Here is a 12,073-nt window from a genome sequence, read left to right on the forward strand (position 1 = left end):
TTATCTATAATATATTCTGATTTATGCCCTCCCCCCCCCCCTTCTCAATTATTGGCACATTAAATAACAACTATCTTATATATTCTAAATTTATTCTTACTTATTTAATAAACTGACGTAGGGATTTCCTGAAATTTAAGAATGGTATTTCAATTACAGAAATGAATGTTTTTAAAAGTGTGCAGTTTGCTTTTTGAATAACACATGACAATGAATTGCTTAGTTCCATTCCTTTATTTCAATAAACCATCCAACTCAGTATTCATACAAAATATTATATGTAAGTATATAAAAATTCTTTTGGGAAAAATTTATTTTTAATGTAAAAAAAAAAATAGAAATGAAAGGGTTATCACAGTTTTTGTATTTTAAGGAAAGGAACAAAATACTCCCTGTTTCTACTAGAGCAGAACAATGGCAGGACCCAACATAACTGAAGCTTTAAGCAAAATCCAAACAAGACCAAAATTAGTACAAAGAAACCAGAACATTAAAAAAAAAAAAAAAAAAGGAAAGGAAGGCATCATATGACAACATTTATTTTTAAAGACTGCTGGGTCAAATCACTAAGAAAAATATTTATATAAGTCATTAACACTCATAATTAGAGTGTCACATAAATCTGAGTGAAACTGCTAAGTAGAAATCACTAGAAGTCCAGGTGCTTCTTGCCGATGGCCATCGCACCACATCCTGAGCTCAGCAGTTTGGCGGATCCTGCCAGATCCTGTTTGCTCGCGCGGCTCACTGTGTCTGACAAGTCTGGAGGCAAATGCAGCCGCTGTGGCAGGAGATTTTCAGGAGGGAGAGAGAGAGACGGGGAGAGAGAGGGAAGAAAGAGAGAGAGAGAGAAAAACAAGGGGGAAAAAAAATAAATGCAGTAGAAATCATTTTGCACAGCATATTTCAAAATGCAGTATTTTTCCTGACTGATCCGTGTTTACTCGCACAAATAAAGCACTTCCCAGACACTCTTCTAGGCTGACCTGGCAACAGTTTTTTATGTTTTCAATACATTGGATTCTGTAAATTGGAATAGATTTTTTCCTTATGAAAATTTTCTAAACAAAATACAAATTTGCTCAAGGTATTTAATTATATATATGGGCATTTTTCCTTTAAAAACCAGTGTTTTGTCTGCATGTCAACCTCTACATCAAATTATAGCACTACAGTGTAAGTATAGTTTTATTTTAAATATGGACACATGGTGACAGAGTCTGAAAATAAATTATGGGATGGTCAAAAGATGGAGAGGGCTCACCCTGGTTGCACATTATTCTGCTAGATGTTTCCTCTTCATATTCTACTGATAGGGGCTAATAAAACCAAGCAGTGACAGTAGTTGCATTTGTATAAGGCAATCATATATGTTAATCAAAGCTTGCCCTCCCCAGTGAGTTGTAGGAACATTAAATCCAGTTTACAGATGGGGAAACAGAGACACAGGTTACATGGCTGCCCACAAGCACGTGGTCCTTGCACAAGAAACCTTATTTTGCAACCGTGACAAAAATACGTCCACCCTCCCTCTGAGGGTCTTTTACATGGGAGATATATAAAAGACATGACATTACCATTTAGCTTTTGTAAAGTAAGGTGAAAATTAATGTAAAACTGAGGCTTTAGTTGCTTAATTACCAGCTTGCTTTTGGACATAGTGAGGCACTGAAAGCTGGTCAGATGAGACAGTTGAGTGTCTTCGGCACAGTGCAATAATTTATGAAACTGGTATCATGGAAGGAGCATATTTCTTGAAAGATTTATTAGTCAAAGGCTAAACTGGGTGGTTCTTTTAAACTGCACATGCCTCTGAAGGGAACAGAGGAACAGTAGTGGCTGCAAAACTGTATTATGAGGCTGTGTGGACTATCCTTATTCTCAGCCTTTGCTACATATTTGCTTTTATCACATATAAATACAGCTTCCTTTTACTCAATGCTTTTGGAAATTTTGTATCATAAGAATTCAATTAAAAAGCATACGAAATCTTTGAATTTACAGTGAGCTGACTGTTGAATTCCTTGCTGGTTTTGAGACTGTGCAATTTGGCATAACTTGAGAGATGCTCCCAAGGGCTTCCCACCACTGGCTACTCCTGGCTGTGGGCAGCACTGGGAGAAGAACTGTGTTGTTGTTTTCTCCAAGGGAAGGAAATGCATAAAGCAATGCATGAGGAGTAGGAAAGCCTGTGTCCAGGGTGAGATGCCATACCCCAGTGCTGGAATAGGAGAAAGACGTGTATTTATTGACAGCATTTTGCCTGTGAAGCACAGCTCACATATCAACCCCCACTCCCTGTAAATACCACACAGTAACTCTGCAGTTCTGACATTTCACTGTATTAAACCAGTGCTGTGATAGAGAATCCTTCACTCACAGTTGTCCCCGTACTCCAAAGAAGGTTAAGCCTGGCTGTGGCTGTGGCCTGTAGCCCGTGACACCTCATTTCTGCCTCAACACAGCACAAACAGGGCACGAGCCTATCTCCTTTGGCTGCTGAGCAAAACGTTTGCTGGGGAGAGCCAATGTACAACTTGGATTGTATGGGAGGGGCTGTAACCACTGAAAAGCAAAGGAGCAGAAGAAGCACAGGGGAGCACTTGGCAGATCTCTCAATCCCATTTTCATTCTTAAAAAGTGTACAGTACTCTGCTGGCAGGGTGCAGGGTAAGAGGGATGTGGGAGGTGGAGAGACAAGTGAAGGAATCCAACCTTCTCCCACTCTCTGTTAGCATCTCTGTGCCCTCACCGGGAGCAGGAGAGGCAGCTTCCTCTGGGGAACATGTCGTAGCACTGCCGTCCTCCTGCAATTACTGACCCTTTGCCAAGTCTGCCAAATGGATTCTGAGCAAGGTGATGAAGAGCTAACAGAACCAAGGCTCAGCAAACTCATCTTAAGCAGGGACTGACTAAATATCATAGACAGGGAACAACTGCAAAAAACCCTGCCACACCACCCTGGACTTAAAAGTGTGGTCAGAAAAGAAAAAAACATTTTACATTTACACAGTCATTTGGTCAATGCTGTGTTCATTTGCTAATATATATATTCTAAACAGAAAACAGACAAAAGAATGTTTATAAATCTGCAAAGCCTTAAATAGGAAAAGTAAAAAATTAAAGATCCTCAGATTGGATGCTGGAAGTGAATTCGGCTTTTACAGATGTACTTGTTATGATACAGAATTTCGTGATACAGGCATGTACTCTTGTTCCCCCATCTTCTTCAGTGAAGAGGATGCACACTGCTCATTTGGTGACTGGCTAGTCATTTAGTGACTGGCTATTCAGTATTTTATTTTCTTGTCACTGTTTACTCTGAACTTTTCTGACATATTTATTGTACACTATTCAAACCTTGTTCTGAAGACAGAATGGCTTTTCAATAGCACATGTCAGCATATAGCACTTGAATGCTTCACAAATACCAACTGTGTTATTTTCCTAATATTCTTGTGAGAGGAGGCAGCAAAGTTACCTCCATTTTAGAGACAGGGAATTGAGGCACATAAAACACATAGCAAATGGTATCTACTAATTTCAGAAACAGAAACTGAGGCAGTTTGCTTTTCCAGAATGTTCAGCATTTTGCAGAATTTCACATGTTCAAACGCTAACTTCATTTGCAGCTGAGTGCTCAGTATTTTTCAAGAATCCAAAGTCAGGCACTCAGAAAACAAGAGGCACAAAATAAGAGTGGTATTGGCAGAGACACACATCATACCTTCCATGATATCCGTGATATCCTTCCATGTCTTAATTACGAGACCATTCCTCCTGCAATCTTTTCCTCTACAATCCATTCCTCTACAATCCCAACTTTCACATTATAACAAATTACTGGTTCTCCAGGAATCACATTTCACTGCATATGCCACATTCATCCTTAGATCAGTCATGTTCTGAACAACAAATCACACCAGAGTCCTTTGAAAACAACTGGGTATTATTCTGCCATTAAGATCTGAATCACTGGACATGCACATGCTCCCTGTGAACAAAGCCTGCATAGGTATTTCAAAATATCATTCCTTATATTTTCTGTGCGGAGAAATTTTCTGTGTGCCCATATATAGCACTGAAAATATTAATCCTAATAAATATTTTAACACCATTTAAAAATATTCTAAATGTTAAGCCACAAACAAACAGGAAATTCATTGCATGGCATCTACATCCACAGGTTTAGCAACTGGCCTTTATTTTTGGCACCAATAGGGACATTGTGATCACTTGAACTAAGGTAGTAAGTGATGGTATGAACAGGCTGTGATCCTTCTGGAACACCAGCACCACAAAACAGACATTTTCACAGATATTTGTTGACCACAGAGAAACACTCACATTTAAAGTCCTAGTTAAGCACAAGATGTTTTCTGGTGGACAGACTTCTCTGCTATTTCTGATGGTCTGACTTCCATTCCTTTCAAGCTCTCTTTCTCTGATCAGTCTGGTAAAAAACAGGATGATTTTGCTCACAGTGGCAATCCCAATCCTTGTCCAGGCCTTCCTTCCATCCCACAACCGGCTTTCGTGACAAAAATGTCTCTTCTCTAGTTATCTGCAGTCTCCAGGTCTCAGCTTTCTGCTTCCAAGCTCTTCCTTCCTGCCCCTGACAGTCCTGTATTCCTCTTGCCTCTGTTTCCATGCCCTGCTCCTGTTCCTAAAGCCTAGGTTCAAATTCAGCACCAGGCCACCCCTCCTTGCCTCAACTCCTCATCTTCCTCATCCCCTATTTTGTTCTGCTCCTCTTCTTCTCACCCATTATTGATCTGTCCTCCTTTCTCCTGCTGGCACTGCTTCCCATTCCTGCTTCCTGCCCCTCTCCTCTGCCCTGGTGCCCCAGCCCAGAGTGTGGGCACAGGCAGTGGCTCACCGGGTCCAAAAAGCAGGAAAATGCCTGCAGAAGAGTCAAGCTGAATGCACTGAGTGCGCCCAGCAGGTTGGGTTTTCACAGGACAGCGAGAATGCATCCCTGGCCTAAATGCTAAACATAAAATTATTTTAAATAGTTTAACATTTTCACTAAAATATTCCAGAAACACAAAACTTTCTATAGCCAAGAGCAAGCCGGCAGGGCAACAGCATTTTAAGGGAAAATGGTCGTAATGTGGCAAAAGTAAACATGCAAGTGAAAATAGGATCCTATAATCACTCTCCTTGGGTAACTTCTTAAAAATGTATCAATGTAAGGTGAAGTTTATCAGTGAAAAACTAGGGAATGCTGGAGTAAACTTCCTTTGTGCAGAGTTAATTGTGTATCTGCATTATTACAGTGTGTTTAATTACATGATCACACAGCATTTTCACCCATGGAGGCTGTCAGGAAGGTTTAAACTCGGGATCTTCACAATCAGACTCTGATTTTCATTCTCTGGCTGAAGAAATAAGTGGCTCTGGAAGAAGGGTATTATGGAACACAGCATAGCTGGGGAAGGGGCATGGTGTGAGTTGCGGTGCTCTGTTTTGGGCAGTCCCAAAGGAAGGCTTTGCGGGGTAGGAACAATTACACTGAACCCAGCTAAGCACACAGCTTTAGGGCATGTGTTACGAAAGGAAAACACTTTAGAACAAACTTATTACATACTTTGGGCCTGCTCCTCCCTCTGCCTGAAGAAAACTTCTAATTACTTCATTTGTTCTCAACGGGGAAAAGAAGGTAGAAGTGGAAGATGAGATTATGTAAAAGGACAGCTCAGAAGGGACACAGAGCAACCAGTGAGTCCAGTCCCAGCACAGAGGACCAGATACACACTGATGGTTTTCTGACGCTGCTCTGCTGTGTAAGACTGGCATGGAAAGAACCACATCATGGCTATTCCAGGAACTTCCAGTGGGCTGCTACATTTGGTTGGGGTCAAGTTATTTTTTAAAATCCTACTATACAAAAATACTAGCAAGTGCTTTTGCCAGTGTATCTTACTGTACCAAGGGGATTGTTTTAGAGGTTTATTATAAACCCTCCAGATTTTCCAATGCCAAGCCTTTTTTCTCTTCAGTATTAAGAGGACTGACCAGCATTTTTCCTAAAAACCTCTCCTGATGTTTATACTTCAGCTACAAAATGCATAGAAACAGTACACATGCTTAAACTGGCTGTGAAAGGAACTGAAAATAAAGTAAAAATCTATGACTGAACTTAAGTAACCAGTGACAGGGTAAACAAGGAGTTAGCTACCAGAGATAACGTTAAAGAACTGATTACTGTACAGCTACAGACATCAGCTACACATTCTTCTGAGGAATCTACTGCCACTGCACTGTGGAGGCAACTAGTGAAATCCAGTATTACACCTACACAGGATAAAAACCAAACAGTTCAAAAATTCCTCATCAGATTTGAGGAAATCTGTATCTGTATGAACTGTTTTTATACAGAGACAATTGAGGTTGAAGACACTCAAGATACAGCACAATTTCATAAAATTAATTGAGGGCTACAAAAATCACATTTTCTGTAAAATGCTTTAAGCAATAAAGAATACAAATTTTTTTAGCAACAATGTGATAAGCAGATATATGTATATTGGCAAAAATCTAAACCTCAAGTAATTCTGTATATAACTCCAAAATCATTATTATATTTTCATACCTATTGGAAGTGTAATACTATAGCAAAAAATACATAGTAACACGAGTGATGCAAAGTCACTGAATCTCATTAAAAATGAGGTGACAGTTTGTTCTTAATTTGATTCATATTAAAGTTAATTTCACTGAAGTCAGCCTCGTGACTCTGTTAACAGTTACATGAAGCTTTAACAACTGAGCCCAAGCTTCCCAAAAATCTTTACAATTCATTTATTTGGATCTTTGACCAAAAAAAAAAAAAAGCTTGTTAGTCTACTATGGCTGCAGCCCTGCCTTGGGGCAGGGAGATGGGTTAATGACCTCTCTAGATCCCTTCTACTTCCATTTGCTACAACTCCATGAAGACTGAAGTCACCAAAGCCGAAGGGATTTGGTTTAGTGGGAAGAGGGGGGTGGGGAGAAGAATTTTAGGAATGCTGGGAAAATGAAAGATGCAGACTCTTAGTTGGGGAGCTTTACATCCTACTTACTTCTCTTTGAAGCAGAACTCTCCCTGTTCCATAAAGCCCCCACAAGACAGAATGGGAACAGACTGTAGCAGGAAGGCCGAGCTCCTGTTACTGTTTCCCCTTGTTTATGGTGCCCACAATCCACCACTTGCATTATGTTTTCCATTTTATGTCTTTTTATTATCACCTCACTTATAACTACCAGTAGTAATTTCTACCTTTGGGCTTAGCATAAGCACAAAGATGTGCAGGTACGAAACTAAATTTCTTCTAGAGAGAAAGGCTTTTCTCAAATATTTGACATAGAGGTTACTACAAGTTTTGGCTTCTTCTCTTGCCAAACTCTCCAACTGAGAAGCACCAGATATGTGTATTCTGATGAAATTAGTTCTCTTTTATATGATATGCAGTCTACTGGAGTGACATATCATTTATATTGACATAACTTTGTAACTACTCATGTAACAAAATACTGCTATGAAAACACACAAAAATTTTATTACTGCCACAAAGCCTAAAACTTCTGAGTTAATATAAGTTCACTTCTCAATGACTAAACAATAAGCCCTTTGCCACTGAAGACATTATTAGCTCTCTCAGCAAGGAACAGAAATGTTATTCCAACTGGCCTAGACCTGTGTCAGGCAGAAATCATATGGTTGTTGTGAAATTTGGTTCACAAATAATGATGGTGTCTCACAATGGACAATATTTATCTTGTGGAGAGAATGGAGCCAAACTATTCTCCCATAGGTGCATTTCAGTCTTACACAAACTCTTCTTTAACCATTTGCTATGAATCTCTTATATTCCTGTTCACGTTGCAATTTGCTCAGTACTTTAGCAAACTCAGGAGATAAAAGAGTAGGTAACTATTTCTCTGTATAATGGACATGAACTCAGATTCTTCTTGTACCGCTGTATTCACAGACACTACATCACCATTTTTAGATCACAGGAATGGATACATTTTCTAAACTGGTCATAAAGAACAAAAGACTTTCAAAAAGAGGATTCTGAAATTTTCTACATTTCAGGTAACTGTGACTGACTTATAAGAAACCACAGATCTATCAACTCATGTTAAAATAATCACATCTACCACATGCACATCCTATTTCTTTTTTTTTTAAGTTGAAGCACAACCCAAGCCATCATGATGTTAACTATTGCTAACACCAGGTGTTGAGAGAAGGTTTCCAGTAAGAATAACTGATAAATAAACTTCTACCTATATATGTCTGTCTGTCTGCTAAAGGATAGATAATACTACTGAGAATATTTGAACAGATAATACCACTGAGAATATTCTAAAACTCCTATTTTCCATCACTTAGAGAAAGTAAAATAAAACCAGGGCAATTCTCACTTTCACCTCATTTACAGAACAGTGATGTTTTACTGTGGGTTTCCAATAGTACAAACAGATTATTTAAATAGCATTTTTAAGGACACATGGCAAAATTAAGAACCATTAATTAACCTACTCTTTGTATGATAGATTTTGCAAAAATCCATTTTACATTTCAGAACACTGCATCTTTCCAGTGTATCTGCTTTACAGAATGGATATGATAATATCCAGGAGAATTCAACTTGAACTGTGCTGATTTATTTGGATGTGCCACATGGTACTGTTTCTGTTTTCTGACCAGAAATCTGGGTTCATGAGTCTGAATTTAAAGTTTAGTTTTATAACACTGGCTGCTGTTCAGAGATATTTGTTTGTACCAGTATAATTCAATTCTGTACCTGTTGGTGTAAAATGCATCCCTGGGGTATTTTGGGTGGCTGAAGAAGTTCCAGCTCCAGACTGAGTAGAGATGGGTGGGTTTCTGTATGTGCAGCTCCAGTTATTAATTTTCAGTGACAGGAAAGGAAAGCACAGACACTTGTCCGAACGAACTCATTCCAAAGAAAAACTCCAACATGTGTTAAAGACGATTTGTTCCATGTGAAGGGACTCAAGTGAAAGAGAAAAATATCAGGAATATTTGCCTTCTCTGACACCTGAGAATGCCACCAGTGTTTGGCACCATGAGGTGCCCTTAATCACACACCCACAGAACAGACCCGCTTTATGTTCTAGCTGGAGTCTCTGGATAATGAAGAAGCTCCCTGCTTTATAAAGAGGGATGGATCCATCAGTAATGGTTATAGGCTGCCCAAGGACTGCAGGTGTTCAACTGCTTGTCTGATCCAAAATTCAGAGAAGCCCGTGGTAATCTTACAAGCAGAACTGGAGTAAACACTTATATAACACACTACAGTAATATTGATACAGCTCTTATCAAATTGAAAGACTGTCTCTGTCTTGAAGAGTTTATGGTCTGAACACACAAAGTGGGCAAAAAAGGAAAAAGTAAAAGACAAAACATCAAGGCAGAAGGAAAAATGTCATGGTATATAAATACTCTATTAATGCCAAAGCTTTTGTTTTTTTTCTTCTAACTGAAAAAGTAATGTTTAGAAAGGCGAGTGAAAGAGAAAAGCCATAGGGAAATAAATTAAGTGACAAAGGGCTGAAGAAAACATGCAGTGAAGAAAGGGAAAGATGGAGGCCAGGAAGAGATATATTAATCTAGGCATGCTATGGTCAAGATTGGAATATATTGTCTAAATCTGAAGGGAAATACTGTTCTAAATTCAAGCAGTAGTTCATGAGTCTGATGTTATCATCTATGTTCAAAGCAAGGACAATTCTCCTGTGGATCGGTTCTTTTTGCTGAACTTCTCCTCCCTGAGCTTATGTAAGAGTGTGGGCCCTGTGATGCAAGTCTGAGTAATTCCAGGGCTCTCAGACAGTCGGGTGGATGCTGATGTAAATGTCACATTCTCTTCCCTGATGGATTCATTCAACCTAATTGCAGCTGTCTACAAGTCAGCCATTCAGTCTAACCTACATTATATACTTAGGGTGAGATGAATTGTCCTTGCAAGTGCTTGTCCATATCTGCTGATTATTCAGGAAACCTGAGTGACTAGCTTAAACCAAATTCTTCACTTGGAGTCTAAAAGGTCAAGGGGAGGATTTCAGTCCTACAACTCTATGAAGCTTCTCACTGAATCAGTGCCTCCACTGTGTCTACTCCTTCTCTGAATGACATTGCAACATGCCACGGAGTACAGATTTCATATCAAACCACAGATGGCTCACTGGAAATGTTCCAGAGTTGCTGATGATGCCCACGATGCTCTACAACAACTTGAGTCTCTCTACTGGGAAGCTTGAGAAGTGTTCAAGGCACTGTGTGTACAAACAAAAGCTGTGTATGTGAGGAGGAGGGAGAAGCAGCATTCAGAGCAGAAGCATCTGTTCCAGGATTACAGTGTTACTGTCACCCTCTAAAATTTCAGCCAAATTGAAAACCTAAACAAATATTTGAGTTTGCATCCAAAACTATCTGGTAAAGTTCATTATAATTTACCAGGCTTCTGTTTCAGTTCCTGTCAGATTTCAGAAAATTCATTAATACTGTCATTTAAAACCCATTACTGAGGGTGTGCAACTGCACCAAATAACTGATAAAATGTATTCTGCCTCTTGATAAAATTGTCCAGATAGATTGCAACACTTCACAGAAAGGCTCTGCTCCAAGACAGGTAACTCACACTGGCAAGTCTCCATGACAAGTGCATTTCAATGACCGGTTTGCCAACTCAAAAAGTAAATGTTAGCGGGGGGGCAGGGGGGTATCATTTTATACCAGGAACAAGCCCTGTATTCTGTATTTACTTTTTAAAGTCAGTTGGAATCAGAAAATTTCCAGTGCTAGACAGCCCAGCACACCTCTGAAGCATTTCTGGGTGTTCAGACCTGGAGCAAGCACTGCCCACAGGGAAGATTCATTATCCCTATCCCACAGCCCACCCATCCCTCCTCCAGACATGAGGGCTTTGGCAACAGGGAAGTGCCTCAACTTCGTGTAGAAACATATTACATGACCAGAACACAACAATTATCACATTTGTAAAGCTTCAGGGATAGGAACAATTTAATAGCTTTTTGAAGCAGACTAATTTTCTGGAGATTCTCTTCCTTTTTTTTTTATTATTTTGCTTTTCATGCATGGACAAGCTCTTCTTTGCTACAGGTATTTTCTGAGTCTGCTTTGCAGGATTGTTATGTGTGGAGAAACACAAATCATTCAATCACTTTAAAACAGTGCGAGAGAAATAAAAAAGGTCTATGTAGGTGCAAATTACTGCTACTAACCTCTGTTTTAGAAGCAAGTATCATTTAGATAGATAAATGTATTGCTTGTTTACAAAATCCTGCACATCTACAAACCAGGGCTGCTAAACAGATGACCAGTTTATTTTTGTAGCTTTTCATAAGCTAGAAACTTCAGCTCTGCAGTGGCAAATGCCACTGTGAGACACCTTATGCTAAGGCAAAAAGCAGGCCAGAAGAGAAAAATAAAATTTATTTCTGCTATCATTGTCTTCTCACCCTGAAACTGGCACTGATACAGGATGTATGTTCAGTTCCTGTAACTCCCAGGTAAGGATGTAGACAGTACATAATCCATATTCTAATACATCTTCAGCACTAATCCCCTGTGACTCAGGGCTATTGTTTAAAACTCCAGATAACAAAGCCTTTTGTAATGTTACTTCCAAATAATCTTTAGACTTCAGAAATCCCTGAAGTGTAATTTAATATCTGTAATATTAGCTCCACCTGTTTTGGTATGAAAACTCATGGTGGCATATTTTTTATTCAGTGATTGATATTACTTATTAGAAGAAGAGAAAAATTGCATTAGTGACCAAGTGGTCATTCTGCCCACTCTATGGGAAACCCATGCTTTAAAGGAACTTTAAACACAGAATAAGAAGGGGAAAGGTTAAAAGACAGGTCACACCAATTTCTTTTTAAACAACTCTGTTTCAGACAGTAGGTCTCAGTGTAAATGAAAACAAATATATTAAATATGAATGACAGAAACTGGTATCACATTAAATGCAAGACTTTTGTGACTAATTTTGATTAAAACAAACATTGTTATTATCTGAAAGTTAGGGGG

At 39.1% G+C, this 12,073-nt stretch overlaps 1 protein-coding gene across 4 annotated transcripts in view; it reads right to left on the bottom strand.

Moving 5' to 3' along the window:
• Positions 1-215: 215 nt before the first annotated feature.
• ELP4 (elongator acetyltransferase complex subunit 4) overlaps positions 216-12,073 on the bottom strand; it is a 136,603-nt gene continuing 124,745 nt past the window's right edge. For all 4 annotated transcript variants that reach the window (XM_042035522.1, XM_042035516.1, XM_042035520.1 and 1 more), the window contains one exon: positions 216-781. In XM_042035522.1, the coding sequence (XP_041891456.1) occupies positions 650-781 (132 nt within the window). In that variant the 3' untranslated portion in view covers positions 216-649. The remainder of the gene's footprint in view (positions 782-12,073) is intronic.

The sequence above is a fragment of the Corvus kubaryi genome, unplaced genomic scaffold, assembly GCF_017639235.1.
Source record: "Corvus kubaryi isolate FWS band 111438036 unplaced genomic scaffold, C.kubaryi_AGA036_p1.0 37384, whole genome shotgun sequence".
Taxonomy (NCBI): Eukaryota; Metazoa; Chordata; class Aves; order Passeriformes; family Corvidae; genus Corvus; species Corvus kubaryi.